An 18,254-nucleotide genomic window follows, 5' to 3' on the forward strand; every position below is an offset into this window, starting at 1 on the left:
CTTTTTAAAAAAAGAAAAACATTAGACATATTAAAATTTTAAATAAAAAATTTAAATTAAAATAATAGAAATACTAAAATGCATATATTATATTTTAATTTATATCATAAAACTTAAAAACAAAAAGAGAATCTATAATTCTAAAAACTTAATAGTATAATTATATATTTATTATAATATTATGATTTTTAATAATTTTATAATAAAATAATATAAATATTATTAATTTATTATTTAACAACTGCTACCATTGGTAGTCAACCAGTCATAAGTAGCCCCACAAACACACTAATTTTCTAATCGCTGTATAAATGCTCAAAACAGCAACCATTTGTATCCGCAAAACTCCCAAAAGCACATCCGCAACCGATGTGGTTACACCAGTTAGGCTCTTAGTTAGACCAAGTTTTGATCAGACAACACAGTTTTCCGAGGAACACTTTTATCTAACCATATCTGATATATATGAAAGAAGATAAAATTTCTCACCATTGCCTTTTTTGTAAGTTGGTCCCGCATGACCATTCTCTCTCCAGGGAGATATCTCACGCTCTCAAAGTTATCTTGTAGACTCTGCATATGATAAATCTCTAAAGTAAAAACTGGCCAGTCCATCATGCTCTTGGTCTTATCCACTAGGTCTAAGCAGCAAGTCTCGAAACAGATCGATGGAATCCTCATCTCTCATACACGAATCTGTCCAAAGTAACCATTCTATATCAGTGTGTAAGGACGAGAGACTTTTGTTACACGCACGTAATCCGAATGATTCAATATTCACTTCCCCCTCTTTTTGGCTAGCCTTTCAATTCTACAACATTTTTCCTTAAGGAAAGCTAGTTGAAGAGTGTCAATCAGAGAGATGATTTTCCTATTAAAGAGCTTGTTATTCCTCACCTCCCACTTGTACCAATAGATCTGTAGGAAGATATCCAATTGTAGCTCCAATGGAGCCATCTTTTTTCTCTTTCAAAGCAAAAGGTTCATGTTTTGGTATATAGATCGGAAAATAGTCTGGAAAGGACAAATAGTCTGATAAGGTCCAACCCCGCAAGGTTGGGGACATTTAAAAAGAAGATAATAATCGACTCCACTGCCCACCACATCTAGGACAACTCATATCGGTGTCCATGTATCTATAAGTGAACCTCGCTGCCGTGGCCATATATCCTAAGAGAGACTTCCACATGAAATGTTTGATCTTGAAACTGAAACTTATTAAAGATTTCTGTTACTTTCATTTTATTTCTTGAGGTTTTTGTGTGTTATTGTATGTGTTCTCGTGATCTAAATATATCGCATAAATTGGTATTGTACAAATTTGTTTAACAGCATACAAAGAATTTTTTTTGTGGCATAGAGTTAGAAACAATAAGCCACATCCTCTTCAAATGTCTGCTAACATTGTTAGGCATTGGCATTTGGGAGCCATTTGGGTTGGGATCGAATATTTCAGGTTTTTAGGTATTGCGGTGATCTAGTCTAGAATCCATTCGGATATTTTTGCATATATGATCGGGTTCAGATATTTATAGTTCGGATTTAGTTATTTAAGATCGGATTCGGATATTTAGATTTTGAAAAAAATAAGTTCTTCATTGTTCAAGTTTTTCTAATTAAAATTTTACAATTAACTTAACTGATTTTCTAACTTTTTATAAGTTGGGCGATTAATAGAGGTTTTTAACGCTGGTTATACTATTACAAAACTGTGAGAAATATTACAAGACGATTTTCCATCCGATAATTCTACTTGTCTTATGAAGAATCACGTCTGACTACATCATCCTAAGCTGTCCTATGAAATCCTCGTTAGACATTACGCCATCCCCAATTCTAAATCTCTCATCTTTGCTTTTCTCCTTAAATCTGCATAGTTTGTCTTTGCTAGGACTCGAAACGCAAATCTCTTGGTGTAGAACCATTAGTCAAATTGATGGATTAAAGGGACTTCTTAATCAACGATTAATAGGTTTGGAGATAAAATTTTGAAAATAGAAAGTTACTAATTTGGTTGTTGTTCTGTGATTTTGAATGCAATTTTTGTTAATGTATGAAACAAGAAGTTTGACATGTATTTTAAGTTAACAACAAATTATCTTTCCACATATATACTGTATATATCTGATCTTGAGCCTGTGCATCATCAATATAAATAATTTGAATAAAATATGAAAATAAACTAGGAATATTTGTTCGGTTTGATTTACACAATCAACGATGTGTACATATATTTGGCTAAATTTGAATATCTATTCGGATTCAGATATTATCCTTTTGGGTTTGAATATTCAATCTCTCATAACTTAATACCCGTTCAAATATTACTTGAGTTCAGATTTTGGTTCGGGCATTTTGGATCGGATTGAGATACATTTTTTTTTTTGAAGAACGATTGAAATACATATTCGGTATCAAATAAAATGGCCAATCCTAGTTAGTATATGTTATGTTCTGTCGACAGTATCATCACGTCCGGTGTCCTTCCCGTGTTCCAATATCAAACAATTTCCAATATCAAGTCAAACATTATATGTGAAATATATTGAACTCTATATTTTAATGAAAATATACCAAAATATCAAATATTCTAAATATTTTTTTTTTTGAAATCTTCTACTTTATTAAGTCAAGATTTTTAACCAAAAAAATGTAATTTTCTTAATATTTACTTATAAAATATGAATGATAAATTTCAAATCTTTTCATAGCTCAATGCAATTTATTATGTTGAGATATTCATTCGTGTGATAATGATAAAAAAACTCAGCATTTTAGTTCTACTATCTTAAAATAAAATATAAACTATATTAATAATATTGCAACTAATATTATATGTCATATATAATATTCTGGAGCAAAAAATTTCAAATACACTTCAATTATATTTTTACCTTTTAAGAAAATAATTTTACAATATTTATTAAAATATCTTTATATAAGTTTAAATGGTTCTAAATTAGTCAAAGCAATTATCATTGATCTAATAGGTAACTTTAATAGATATTAAAATAAATTGGGTATGAACAAAGTTTGAAATTTATATATGATGGATCTTACACCCATAGAGTTTGAATCTATAAATTTATATTAAAAGACAAAACTCATTTATATTGTATAGATGTAAATCTTACATATTGAGGGAATGATTTGAAAACCATTGAAAAGATAACTGTAAAAACATAAGATATAATCTTAAAATTAAAATCATGATTCAAACCATTGAATAGGTAATTTATAAATTTATAGATTCAAACTAAAAATGATTTTAATTTTAAGGTTATATTGTATGTTTTTCTCATAATTTTATCTTATTTTGTAGATACTCTCTTTCAATCCTTTCATCTCTCTCTCCAAAAATCTAAGATTTAGATACATATATTTTAAATTTATATTTTAAAAGTTAAGGCTAATAGGCTTCAAATGAAGTCTACTAAATGTGATTTTAGAATTTTATTTCATATATTCTTTAAAATTTAAATAATTAATTAATATTATTTTATCTTTTTGCAAATATTATTAGCATACTTCATTTGAGCCATCAAGGTTATGAAAAATAAAAAAAAAAATCTAGACGAATCTTTAAAATTTGCTTTGTAATAAATTATCATTATAAAATATTTGTCTTTAATTACTATATTTTATAATGATAATTTATCACAAAGAAAATTCTAAAAGCAAATTTTTTAATATGTATTATATTATTGATTTTTGTTAGCAATAGAAATTTAATTCAACATACTCTAATAAAAAACAAATTGAATACACCATAAACAAAAACAATAACTAACAAACTTGTATAATTTGTTTGGCGTAGACTTCAGTGTTAGTTTTTTCAGAGAAGACTTCTACTGAAGTAGTGTTTAATAGACTTCATGTTTGTAGCAATCTTTGAGATTTCAACACACACAGATTTGACAAATAATACAACTTAATTTATTATACGTAGACTTAGATAACTCAATCAAGGTCCACACTTATCTATCATTTGCGACATGCATAAGAAGAGTATCCAGAGTCATTTGCTGTAACATTAGATCTGATAAGGGATAAGTTAACTCCACCATCTCGATTTTCTTGTCGATATCATAATACTTTTGTGCTATTTCAAGAAGTTCACCACGTGTACAACTATTATGCACAAAACATATTCTCCCTCATTTCCGACTATCGACAACAAACACCCATAAAGAGAATATTTACCACCCATTTTCCTTATACAACATGTAAATGAACTATTCCCTACAAAAAAATACGATAAAAAGTTAGCAAACAAATATTTCATGTTTGATATAACTACAGAAGTAAATTTTCAAAGAAGCCTATGATTAATAGCTAACAACATAGTCAAATAAAAACCATTAATTATTTGAAATTCATTCAAAATCTTTATGATTAACTAACATACACCGTGAAACAATAAAATCGTGAAAAATATTAATGAATATACTCAAATTCACTTTTAATAGAATTTTCTATGTATACTCCATGTTTAGTCGTCTATTTTTGGGTTTGTTTTTGCAATTGAAAAATTCACGGGCTATTTTCTGTATTTGAAAAAGAATTGTGATTTTATTCGAGTAAACTTTATATGCAGTCTACACTTTAAAAATGTTAATTTTTCAATCGACCACCACTATTTGACTTTCAAAAGTATAATTCATTACAAAGTCTACATTTAAAAGTAAAAACAAACATGTTAATTTTGTAATTGACCAAATTTGAATTTCTAGAAGTAGATGTTAATGGAAGTCTACCATAGTGTAGACTTCAAATCCGACGGGTTAGTTTTGTGTGTAACCAAAATAAAATAGTAAATTTCATATGCAGTTTACAAGTTATTTCTAAGATTAGTAGACTACATATGAAATCTACACTTTAATTAATTTTTGGTCAATCTTTTAATATCTTAGTCAAACAGAATACTAATTCCTCTTTGTAGAATAGACTCCATAAGAATTCTACTAAAAAGTTTGGGTCAAATGAAAAAGTGACCTCTTGCAGACTTCCAACGCAGTTTGCTTGATGTAGACTTCCAATGAAGTCTGCTATGAAATGTAAAAAGTTCAGTCAAATGCAAGACTAACTTCTTTTTATGTAGACTTCTTCGTAAGCTTACTAATTTTTTTTTTGTTTTCAAAGGTAAAAACGTAGACTTCTATTGAAGTTTGTGTTCCAAAATATATATGTTGGGTCAATTACAAAACTAACATGTGCGTTGACTAGCAAACTCGACGTAAGTCTACATATCAGCATAGACATACAGAACAGTTTACTATTGCGACAAAAATATGAAAAGTGACCAAAACCATGTAAATAGTTACATTTCCCTGTGTAAACTCATTTCCAATCTTTTCCACTGTTCAAACTGTGAATATGAGCAAAAAACTGTTTTGACGATTCTTAGAGAAGAATCAAGAAAATATGAAAATTAGGTTTATGAAAATAAAAGTTGTGAGAAGTTTTTAGATCAAAGTACTGAGGAAATGAGAGGAAACGAAGATTTGATGGTGTAGAATGAAAAAAGTAGGATATAAATTGAATGCTTGAGCTTTAGGAGCTCCATAATTGTTGTTCAAAGCTGTTGGAAAATTGGATTATAGTGATATTGTTGTAAATAAGAAAAAATGTTGATGTAAATAAGAAAAATTGTTAGAGTGTTTTTGGTTTTATGTCATTTTCGAAATAAAATGAAACTAAATTATGATGGCATTTTTTCAAATATTGGGAAAACTTAAGGAAGGTATGAGAAAATCATGACAAAAAGGGTTAGTTTTGTATTTGACTCGAAATTTGAGTCATTTTAGAAAAATTAACTCCATATATTAAACATGCATTATTATAATAATAACTTAGTTATCCGACTAATTGAACTAGATATTTTAATATTTCTAAAATAACTAAGAAGATATCACATAGATTTTTTCTAAGATTTCAATCTAATATAATCTAACTACTAGATTTTGACCCGCGCTTTCAAAGCGCGGGATCATTTTCCTTTTAAAATTCTATTTAGAATTTTTTTTTTGTAAAATGTATTTTTTCATAGATTTATATTTGTTTATAATATATTTAGAATTGTGATAATATAGTAGTGTTGATTTTTTATGTTTTTGTTTTTAAAATTGTTTTTTGTTTAAAATTGTTATAAATTACCAATATGTCTAAGTAGCTGGATTTGTATTTTCTCCATGTATGTAAGACTAACCTTTCATCCTATTTTGAAATGTTTTACAACTTTCAAAGAAATGATTTGTATAATAGAAGATATTTGGTTTTTTTGTTTGGAATAGAGGTGAGAAAAAAATGGTAGCTATGATTGTATTTATAGGATTAAGTTAATATCTTAAAGTTATTAAATGAAAAATATATTATTTGAAATATACTTGATTGTATTATAAATATATAAGATCAGTTCGTCTATTAACAGCAATGTGTTTATTAGCGTGTGATATGTAGGATCAATACGTATTTGAAAACTTTTATGTAAAGTCAATGAGCAGAATAATTTGATTTTCTTAAAGAATATTTTCTTTTTTATATATTTTTTTTTAAAAAGGAAACCCTAGTGGCATGTAAATTAATGTAATATTTTAAAGAAGAATAGAAAAAGACACCAAACTTGATATGATAAAGAGGTTGAGAATGAAATCAAATCCTTTTGCTCAGCTTAGGTTGGCTTTTTTACTAACCAACCTCCTATCTGACACTTAAACACATACAAAATATAAGTTTAATAAATATATATATATATATATATATAAATTTAATGGAAAACTCTATTATTATGTGTGTGATGTTAATCTAAGCTAGTCGTGGCCCCCTTCTTCTTTGGCACCAGCTTCAGATTCATAAGCATTGGTGTTGTCTTCAGAGCCTTTTGATTTATCCTCCTCCGTTGCATTCTCCTTCTTGCTTGCTTTCTCTATCTTTGGCTTTGGAATTCTATTCACCTTCTTAACCTACATATTAATATATATATATATATATATATATATATATATATATAGATATATATATATTTTTTTTTATTTTAACCTAAATGAAAATCCCCTTTTTGCTGACTTTGATTATTTATTAAACTGATTTCGTGTACCTTGTTTTGCAGAATATGTACATTGGTGTACACTACATCTGACGTGAACACTGGCTTGCTCCACATAGCAGTCCTGTTACAAAGATTTGTCATGTTAACTCTCTCTAATTTTAAAGACATAAAAAGGTATGAAGCAACATTCCCTTTTTCTGCTCAGCTTCGTTCTTCTCCAACCAGCTTTTTTACTTCCCTGTGTTTCTTTGAGACCTGAATTAAACAACACAATTTAGCATTAGCTCACCAAGACTTGTTAAAAAAAAACTGATACTTGCCTCATCAAGCTTTTTTCTTGGATCTTTTCAAATTCAGGTGTTTCTAGCTGCTCAAGGACCAAAATAAAACCAAAGCATTGAATGTTTGAGTAGAATGCCACCTAAAGACACACTAATATGGAGAAAGTAAAAACTATATAGCAACAAAAGAAACATGAAGTAATGGAGATAGTGATCTACACACAACCTTCTTTTTGGTAGCATATATATAAGATTCTAGGTTGCTTTCGTAAAAGGTGCTCGTGAAGAGCATTCTCCCTGAGCTTGGGATCGCAGATTTCGAGAACAATTGCTCCGCTGGCGAAATCTTGCGATCATTGTTGGAAGAAGCTCCAAAGGAAGCGAGTGATAGATGAAGATAAGCCAGCTCTTGCCGTTTCGTGTCTCCTGTATTTCATGTTAGATCAGTACTCTCTTGTATATATATAAGAAATGATAGATTTAATGAATGATTGTAGGATACGCTTCGGTTTCGTAAAGTACTATATATTATGGATATTCCTTGCGAGTTGGTTAACAGAATCAAAGCGTATATAGGAAAGAGATGATTTTGAACAAACTAATATTCATTGTATATAACAAATATAGAAAATAGAAGATATTTTTTTTTAGGTAACAGAAAATCGTAGTGAACTTTTGATAAAGTTGGCGACTTTTTTTGAAATAAATGTAAAAAAAGCAGTGGCATAGCAACGTAAATAAGTTGAAAAATCAAGGGCAGAATCCTATGAGGGATTCTGCTTTAATAGTATAGACTAGATTTTGAACCGCGCTTTCAAAGCGCAGGATTGTCTCTTTTGAAATATTATATTTTATAACATATTTATTTTGTTACATATAAATTTTTGTAAAGAAAAAATATTATAATGTGTTTTTTATATGTGTTGTTGTCAATGTTTTGAAAACCGAACCGGACATTGACTCGGTGAAGCTACTGGTTGACTGGTTAGACCGGTTCAACCGGTCGAACCGGGGTTTTTATTTATATAAAAATATATATAATTATTATACTATATAAACTTTACTTCTACATATAATAATTTCTTTATTCTTTTTTTATTAACTCAAAATAAACAACAAACATAAATCTGATTAGTATGTAAACTAAAAATTTAAAAAAAACAAATGATTTACAGTTAAAACAATCATATTTTTTTTATTTTTACAACTAACATTTCAAATTTTAAGAATATGGTAAAATAAAAAGGGAAAATTGCTAATAGAGAACAAAAAAACAAAGGTGTTGTCCCTTTGGTATAAATCATTTTTTGTCCAATTTTTCTCCTTTTTACCCTTTGTATTTCTGAAAACTAATGAAATAAATACTTTTGTGAATCAAAAAAAATATTGAAAATACAAACAATTAATAAAACACCAATATACACATGCTGATATTTTTTTTGTTTTCAAAAAGTTGATAAATAAGAATTTGAAAATACGTTCTACTAAAGGTAGAATGTGCCTTCTACGGAAAATGGTATAGTAGAAAGCGTTTTCTAAAATAAACATGTTCATCTACTATTTTTAGAACGTACATTCTACTATTTACTAATTTTCTAAAAAAGTGGAATGCGCATTCTACTAATCCTAAAGCTATCTACTTTTCGTCCTGAAGCATCTTCTACTTTTATTAAGTATTCTAAATTTCGCGGAATGTGTTTTCTAAAATGTACTCTTCCGTCTACTAAAAGTAGAATGCGTGTTCTGGATTTTGTCAATGTTCTAAACTTTTAGAATGCGCCTTCTACGGATAAGATTACCTGATTTTTGCGAAAATTAATGACAATTTCAGTTATGGAAATATTCTAAAAATCTTCTAAAAATATTCTAACTTCCTAAAACGTGTTATTTTCGATTTTGCTTGTCAAATTTTTTTTAAAAATGATTTTCCCTTGTCTTATTCATTAATCTATGGTTTTTCCATAGTTTTTTTTTTGTTTTTTTCACAAACTCTTGTTCACTATGATACATATCTATACAACATGTGGTGTTTTGAAATTAGGTTTATTTTTTTGTAAAAATTTATTTTTATTAAAAAAATTTTAAAATTTATATTTTTATTAAAAAGTTTGATAAAATTAAAATGGTTACAAACGTTTTAAACTTTTTATAAAAAATAAAACTTTGTACAATGTTTCTTTTTATAAAGTTAGTTTAAAGTTTTTATTAATTTTTTTGTAAAGTTTTATTTTTATTTTATAAATTTTAAATTTTTTATTTAATTTTACAATTTTATTTAAAAAGTTTTAAAATTTTATAAAAATAAAACTTTGTAAATGTTTTTAATAAGTTTATTTAACGTTTTTATTAAAACATTTTGTAAATTATTTTTATTTTTACAAAGTTTATTTTTATTAAATAAAATTTAAAAGTTTTATTTTATTTTCCCTTTTTAAAACGTTTTTAATTATTATTTTTAAATTCTTTTAGTTTAATGTGTTTAATAAAAACTTTAAACAAACTATATAAAATTTGTAAATTTTATAAAAATAAAATAAAACTTTACAAAAAGTTTTTAATAAAAAGTTTAAACAAACTTTATAAAAATACATTTATTATTTTTCATTAAAAATTTTGATAAAATTAAAAAGTTTACAAACATTTTAAACTTTTTTATAAAAAATAAAAATTTGTTAACTGTTTTTTATTATGTTGATTTAACGTTTTTTATTTAAAAAAATTTGTAATTTTTTTTTTATTTTTATTAAGTTTTACAAAATTTATTTTTATTAAAAAAAAGTTTTTATTTTATTTTCTCTTTTTAAACGTTTTAATTATTATTTTTTAAAATTCTATTAATTTAATGTGTTTAATTAGATTAATCAAGGGTTAGTTTTGGGATTATAAAAGAAATTATACTAAAAGGACAACTAAATGATAGTTTTATACTATAGGGACAACCATGCTGAATTTTTGTTCCGTTTTGGCAATTTCCCCAAATAAAAATAGTATATGAGAGTCAAAAATATATTTTTCACATTTTTCTTAGAAGAATTAAATAGTGATAGTTGAACACTAATTATAAAATATTAAATTTTAGCTAGTAATAATTAAAAACACTTAATTATATGTTAATTTTCAAGAACCGGGTTTTAAAATTAAACCGGGTCACGGTTTTACCGGGTTTCAGCCGGTTTTACTGGTTTCAGCCGGTTTTACTGGTTTTTATCAAATCCGGGTTTTAAATCGAATCGGACTCGGCTTCTTCAGCGAGTCACGGTCGGACCGGTTCGACCGGCCGGTCCGATCCGGTTTTCAAAACACTGGTTGTTGTTGAAACTAATACAATGCTATTAAAGTTAAATTGATGTTTTCTTATTGTTTGGTTTTATAATAAAAATTATTTTATACAAAAATCTACCAATGATATTCGCCAAATTATTTTATTATTAATAACTCTTTTTTAATTAATTTATAATTAATAACGCTAAACGTAAGTTTTATGAATTTTAAAATGAGTGGATATTTATTTAATTCTATTATAAAAATGTATACATTCTTCAATTGATGAAATAATATAGAGTTGCCCATGTATTAGACTTTCAGTTGTTTCTCTCTAATTGTTTGTCGCAAATCTTAGTGGCTATCTAAAATCGAAATGGGTTTGAAAATCCCTCATTTTTATTGCCGAAATATGCTGAAATATGTTTGTGCCTAAATTACATTAAATTGCATTTAAAACACTTGATTATGATTGGTGCAATTAATGTGGCCGAAATTCATTTTAAAAAGACAATAAAAATAATGGCATTTCTATGTAATTATCTACAAAAACAAAGGGTAGAATCCTATTAGTGATTCTACTTTAATAGTATAGATGTTTATTTAAAAATATAAATATACATTTTTCTGAAATATTATTTTTTAAAAATATCTAAACAATTAAATAATTTCGTAATTGTTACTAAATAATTAATATACATTTATATTTATTTAATTTCGACTTATATACACAATATAAATTTATAATATTTTATTTATAGAATTATGAAATATAAAACTATACAGTAAATAAAATTAAATAACTTAACCTATTAATTAATTTTTAAAGTATAAAATTATATGAAAGTATAGAGTTACACAAAATAACAAATGTTCCTAGATTTTAAAATATACTGTAATATATATAAATTTATAAAATTAACATTACATAAATGATAATATATTATAATTTATCAAATAATATTTTTTAAAAACAGATAAACATATATTTACTTCATAAAAATAAAATATTTTTAGTTAACTGATCGATATTTTAATTACTTTATAGTATAATGATAGGAGTTAAGTTGATATTCTTACAATTATAGATTTTACTGATGTTTCTTCATTCGTACAATATGTTAATCAAATACTGGTACGGTATTAACTAACACATTAACTCATTTATATTTAAATAAAAAAAAATAAAAATTGATTAGTGTGAGACATGTTAAAAGATGTATTACTCCGTTTTAAATTTAAATTTGTTAAGATAAATTAAAACAAATACAAAACAGACCAAATAAACAGATTACTATATTTAATGATTATATAGTTATATTTATATATGATTAATTTTAATACAAAATATTATAGACACAACTGAACATATGTTATTCCGTAAAAAGTATTATAAATCAACGTAATACTTATCAAACTTAAAATGATTACTTTATTGAGTAAAACATTTTTTTTTTACGAACGGCTTGCATATATTTATAAGAAAGAAAGAAAATGTCTTTTACAAGCCCATGCCTATATGCATAGCTCTAGTCCATACCCAAGTTAGAAAGCCCATAGAAACCCATAGAGAACATACAACCCATAGAAAACATAGAATAGAAAATAGTAACCCATAGTAAAGATCAGAGGCCCAAACCCAAGTATCAGAACCGTCGTCTTTTTAGTTTTGCGTCGAGAGCCAAGCTTGCATGTACCTAGAAGACACCGCTTGAGAGTTGAATCGATAGCTGAGGAAGAGATCGGTGATCTGGCGGGTGATCAGTTTGGTTACCACTTCAGGGGAGCGATATTGCTGCGTGTGGAGCCTTTTATTCCTCTCCTGCCAGATCCAGTATGTCGTTGATTACCACCCAATCAAGATGAGCCTTTTCTTAATTTTACCTCCTTGTAGCGATTGCATCTGCAACAGAGTTTGATTCCACTGCCGCAGAGCAACAGAGTTTAATTTTAAAACATTTTTTTTAAATGATGACAATTTGCTATTGTATAAAACATCAAATGCTGTCGGGACCCACCTTTTAATTTTTTTTTTTGGGGGGGGGGGGGGTTGGAGTGGTATGGAACAGTTTAGATCATTTTTATAACTAATGTAAAATGGACGTGTTGGGAAATCCTCTAAGTGTTCCCGTCGGCGGAGCGACTCTAGGACGAATTTTCATCAACAACCGCTAGTACCACAAACAACAAACGCAATATTTGCCGTTGATAGTTACAAAACCAATAAAGCCTTTATAAGTGTAGTGTGTTTACGTTAAACCAGTGGAAATGAAATAAATTTGACTGCTAAATTTTATGTAGACTCATGAAATATGATAGTTTGGTGTTAGTGGTTTGTATATATTAATGGATTTGGAAATTCAAACCAAATTGGTTAATAACTGCGATAACATATTCTTTTGGTAATTTGAAATATATGTAAATTTTTTTTTCTAATTGAAAATTTTAGGTAAACAATATTATACTGTCAAGATATATGAAGGGTGTATTTGTGATATAACCAAAAAAAAAGTAAAATCAATTTTGTAGGGAAAATGTTAGAGAGAGATAAGAAAAAAAAAAAAGAGAAGAGAGGGTACTTTGGTTGGATAATGAATTATGTTTTTTTTTTGTATGGTTATCTCAACTGATTTCCCATATATAAACGAGTCAAAGGAACTTATCAGAAGGAAACGAAACCCTAAATAAGACTCCGCCAATGATGCTGAAGCAAACTGCGAAAAAGACTTTTCTAGGGCTACGGAGTTCGACGGCGGGGCGCCGATTCTACCACGAGAATGTAATAGATCACTTTGAAAATCCTAGGAATGTTGGGTCCTTCAAGAGGGACGATCCTGACGTAGGCACAGGATTGGTTGGATCTCCTGCCTGCGGGGACTTGATGACCCTCCAGATTAAGGTCGATGAGTCCGGTCACATCACTGATTCTCGATTCAAGACCTTTGGCTGCGGAGCCGCCATCGCCGCTTCTTCCGTCGGTATGCTTTTATCATTGAGCAGACTTGCTTTGTTTGATTTTCATTTTATATATATGTATTGTTTTTCAGCTTCTGAATGGATCAAGGGCAAAACGGTATCGGAAGTTATGACCATTAAGAACGCGTAAGTGCCCTTCTATGCCTCTGTTTCAGTTTTTGGATTTGAGTCTAGCTAGTGATATGATATTTGGTTTAAAACTTTGATCTAAAATGTATAAATGATGATGATTACATGATTTTTGAATTTCTCAGTAATACTAGTGTGCTCTAATTTTCCAGGGAAATCGCAAAACATCTTCGATTGCCTCCGGTCAAGCTGCATTGCAGTATGCTTGCTGAGGACGCCATCAAGTCCGCCGTCCAAAACTACAAGGAGAAGAAAGCAATTGCCGATGCCTATGTGGCTTGATTCTACGGATGATGATCCATGATTTTTACATGTGTACTGTTTAATTACTTGCTTCCAACAAGTAGCTCATAATGTTTATTAACTATTGGACTGGCATGTCCTGAGTTTTTTTTTAATGGAACGTTGCAGTGAGATCTTGATCATCATACTGAACGTTGCAGTCGAATACAAAAATAATTTGAGGAAAGTAAACACAAAGATGCACTTAAGGGGAATTTCACCCTAGAATGGTGTGAGTCATGTAACGACTACATAAATGACAGGACTTGGGTTCAACCCCCCCTCCCCCCCGCGTGAACCTTTAAATTCACCATCTCTCTAATAACCAATCAAAATGTCAACTAAATTAATGATAAAATAATTAAATAAATAAATAATGTCAATTTTAATAATGCTAATATCATTATTTAATTCATAAACTCAAACCTATATCCTAAATCCAAATTATAAACCCTAAAATTTTTAAATTATAAACCCAAACTCTATCTCCTAAACCCAAGTCTTAAACTCTAAACCCAAACCATAAATCATAAACCAAAAAACCTAAACTCTAAACCCAAAACTATACCCTAAGCTCAAATCCTATACCCTAAACCCAAACTCTAGACTCTAAACCCAAACCATAAACTCAAACCTAGAGCACATTTAGGGCATAGGGTTTGGGTTTAGTATTTACGTTTTGGGTTTAGAATCTAGGATTTGGGTTTAGGGTATAGGTTTAGGTTTAGAGTTCAGGTTTTTGGGTTTATGATTTATGGTTTGGGTTTAGGGTTTAAGATTTATGTTTAGGGTATAGAGTTTGGGTTTATAATTTAGAATTTAGGATTTAGAATTTGGATTTAGGGTATAGAGTTTGAGTTTAGGGATTAGATAGTGACACTAATATTATTAAAGTTGATACTATTTATTTTTTTAATTATTTTGGTTTTTGAAAAAATTATTTAATATTTTTAATCATTAATCTAGTTGACATTTTGATTGGTTATTATAGAGGTGGTGAATTTAAAAGTTCACCATAGGGGGTGAACCCAAGTCTTGTCCCTACATAAACCAATTGAGCTACTGAAATATCATTTACTCATTGGAAAAAAAACATGAACGTATAAATTTAACGGGAAAATTGCATTAATAATTCAAAGTGATATTTACTAACATTTTAAACTTGTAAAGTTTTTGACGACCACTTAAACCATCAACCTGACATTTGTATCACAAAAGAATTGAAATTTGACTCATAGGCGGATCCACACGGTAAAAAAGTGTTGCAGATGACACATGATATAAAAACCAGAAATGTAGACCTATGTATGGAAGTTAGGCTGGCTAATTTGGTTAAAGTAGGGAAGTCTAACACCCTAGAAACTTAGGTTTGAGGGTCTAAAATGTTCTTTTCCTTGTGATTCTTTTTATTGCTTCTTTTTATAACAGATATTTTCTAATTTTAATCCAAGTCTGACACATCTAATACAAATTCATAGGTCCGCCACTGATTTGATTTACTTGTTCATTAAAATCTAAAATGAATCAGAACTATCCATTTAAAGTAGAAAGTGATTATATGTCAATTTTTAATAAATAAAAAAATCATAAATTATATAAAAGTTGGATATTTTATTTTTATTAAATTTCTGATTTTATTTATTTCAATTATATAATTTTAATTTAATTTTCCGATTTTATTTATTTTATTTATTTTATTTATTTATTAAAAAATGAAATGTCATTACTTTCTAGTTGTAAATGAATAGTTCCAGTCATATTTCTGACTTGATGAACAAGTAAATCAGGTTGATGATTTTTTTTTGTGATACAAATGTCTAGTTGAAAATTTAAAATGATAGTAAAAAAATTTGGAAGTTTAAAGTGTCAGTGAATGCTATTTTGAAGAGTTTTAGGTGATTTCCTCTAAATTTAACTTGTGTCATACGACACTCTATTCCTCAACGTGAGTCCACCACTGCATGCCTCTAAAGATGCTCCTTGGATACTTAATCCATAAATTTACAGACAACTCTGAGAAAATTAGGGGTAGAGATAAACAGGAGATTAACTCTATATACCCCATGCCCTCTCAAAAATATTCACACTATCCCTTCCCTATTCATACTAACCCTTTTATCCCTCCCTTTTCCTTGCAATTACCTTACTCTCCTTCCTTCCTTTCTACACATCTCGATCATTCCCTCTCCCTTTCATCCTCTTTATTCTCCAATTAAATACCAACCATATTTCAACCACCTACATGGCCCACAAAGAAACCTTAACCAATCAGATTTTTTGTGCCCCACATGTCTCCTTCTCCCCTTCTTCATCGTTTTCTCTTTTTCCTCCATTGACGATTTTTGAAGCTCCAAAACAGATAATTCAGATTCGTTTTCCATGATTTTTTTGTGAAATTTACATTTAAATAACGTGTATATGATGGATAACGTTAACACTGTAAGATTTGATGAAAATTTGAGAGTTTTAAAACGATTTTTAAAACTATTTTTATGGATTTCAGGTATATTTTATATCCGTTTTTGATGAAACTTTTGCTGAAATATCAACTGTATATCTTGTCTACTGTAAAAACAAGAAGATCCGATGAAAATTTGTGAGTTTAAAAACGATTTTGAAAACTAGGTCTATAGATTTTAGGTATATTTTATGTCCGTTTTGATGTTTTTTTTGTGTGTAATTTCATTAGGATGAATTACACATTATGGGTAATGTAACATCCTAACAATTTCGTCCTTAAAAGATGATTAGTTAGTTGAAGAATAGATTCTGGGTACTACTAAGATAACTAATTTTACTAAGACAAAATAGTTTTACTGGTATTACTGGGATTACTATGTTGACAAGTTCGACTAGTATTACTCGTATTACTATGTATAGTACTGAAATGAATTAGTATTAGTAAAATAAGATAATATGGTGTCACAATCAATTTTAAACTTCTTAATAATTATACTTCTATTTTATTTCAGGAAAAATGCAGAATCCGCATTGCACAATTCTATGTTTTGATTATGGAGGATATTATATGAAGGATGGGGCTGAAATAAAATGGGTCTCGGGAGATGGTGATGGAGAAGATGAAATTCACACGATTGTGTTGAAGAAATCAGTGGAGGAGGTCACTTACTCTGGTTTGGTTGGTGGTATTTGCAGAAAGATAAAGGTAGATGAATCTAAGATGGAAGTGAAGATTAGTTACTTTCCGATGCTATTGTATTCGTACAAGCCATCATATATCCGGAATGATGAAGACGTTTTTGGTTATCTACTGCAAGTAAATCACGAGATGTGTAGAAATGTTCTACATGTGGAGTTCAGCAATAAAGAAGTGCAACTTTCAGAAGAGGATGATGAAACAGATGATGTCTATGTTGGTCTATCTGATAGAGAGGCTGCTGATAGAGAGACTACTAATTTTGAGGCTGGTGATGAAGATGGTACTGAGAATGATGGAACTGGTAACGAAGGTGTTGGTGGTGTGCTCACTTTTGACGAAGACATTGAGATGCATGATGGTGTGTATCAGCCACGGGATGATGGTATGGATTTGGTTTTAGGTCAGGAATTTATAACCAAGGATGCAGCAAAAGTTCTTATTCAGACTGCTTCATATCAGAAATGTTTTGAGTTTGATATAATTAAGTCAGATACAAAAAGATATGTGGTTAAATGCCGAGGAGCCAAAGAAGAAGACTGCAAGTGGTTTGTGCGAATTGCAAAGTTAAAAAATGGTGATCTTTGGACAGTTAGAAGCTTCATCAACCAGCATACATGTTCTGTTGTTACTACTAGAACACTGCCTGATAGAGAAGCCACTGATAGAGAGACTACTGATAGAGAGGCAACTGATATCGAGGCTGGTGATAAAGATCATACTGAGAATGATGCAACTGATAATGAAGGTACTGGTGGTGTGCTAACTCTTCAAGAAGGAATTGAGGTGCATGTTGCTGTGTGTGAGCCACGGGATGATGGTATTGATTTGGAATTAGGTCAAGAATTTAGAACCAAGGAGGAAGCAAAAGTTCATATTCAGACGGCCGCACATCAGAATTGTTTTGAGTTTGATATCATTAAGTCGGATGCTAAGAGATTTGTGATTAAATGCAGAGGAGCCAAAGAAGGATGTAAGTGGTTTGTACGAGTTGCAAATTTGCATAATTCAGATCTTTGGACGGTTAGAAGCTACATCAAGCAGCATACATGTTCTGTTGTTACTACAAGAACACTGCGTAATAGAAGGAAAGGCACAGCACATATCTGTGCATCTCTTT

At 29.0% G+C, this 18,254-nt stretch overlaps 1 protein-coding gene and 1 long non-coding RNA gene across 4 annotated transcripts; one reads left to right on the plus strand and one right to left on the minus strand.

The window, feature by feature from the left end:
• Positions 1 to 6,610: 6,610 nt before the first annotated feature.
• Positions 6,611 to 7,803, minus strand: LOC130498566 (uncharacterized). Its single transcript, XR_008937456.1, has 3 exons — positions 7,556 to 7,803; positions 7,097 to 7,303; positions 6,611 to 6,962 (listed from the first exon to the last, which is right to left on the minus strand). It is a non-coding gene; the product is annotated as an uncharacterized LOC130498566 (long non-coding RNA).
• A 5,350-nt stretch (positions 7,804 to 13,153) lies between these two features.
• On the plus strand, positions 13,154 to 14,005 carry LOC130498580 (iron-sulfur cluster assembly protein 2-like). Of its 3 annotated transcripts, none has more exons than XM_056992049.1 (3): positions 13,154 to 13,568; positions 13,638 to 13,692; positions 13,885 to 14,005. In XM_056992049.1, the coding sequence occupies exons 1-3, from the start codon at positions 13,289 to 13,291 to the stop codon at positions 13,997 to 13,999; spliced, it is 450 nt and encodes a 149-aa protein (XP_056848029.1). In that variant the 5' UTR covers positions 13,154 to 13,288; the 3' UTR covers positions 14,000 to 14,005. The 3 variants fall into 3 exon arrangements, with proteins under 3 accessions (XP_056848029.1, XP_056848030.1, XP_056848031.1); XM_056992050.1 differs by having other exon boundaries at positions 13,156 to 13,568; positions 13,896 to 14,005; XM_056992051.1 differs by lacking the exon at positions 13,885 to 14,005 and adding an exon at positions 13,821 to 13,846 and having other exon boundaries at positions 13,162 to 13,568.
• Positions 14,006 to 18,254: the final 4,249 nt, after the last annotated feature.

The sequence above is a fragment of the Raphanus sativus genome, chromosome 8 (assembly GCF_000801105.2).
Source record: "Raphanus sativus cultivar WK10039 chromosome 8, ASM80110v3, whole genome shotgun sequence".
NCBI lineage: Eukaryota > Viridiplantae > Streptophyta > Magnoliopsida > Brassicales > Brassicaceae > Raphanus > Raphanus sativus.

Coding starts and splice junctions, on each gene's coding strand:
- LOC130498580 (XM_056992049.1), top strand. CDS start 13,289: ATGATGCTGAAGCAAACTGCGAAAAAGACTTTTCTAGGGCTACGGAGT. Junction 13,569..13,637: donor CATCGCCGCTTCTTCCGTCG/GTATGCTTTTAT, acceptor ATTGTTTTTCAG/CTTCTGAATGGATCAAGGGC. Junction 13,693..13,884: donor GTTATGACCATTAAGAACGC/GTAAGTGCCCTT, acceptor CCTCCGGTCAAG/CTGCATTGCAGTATGCTTGC.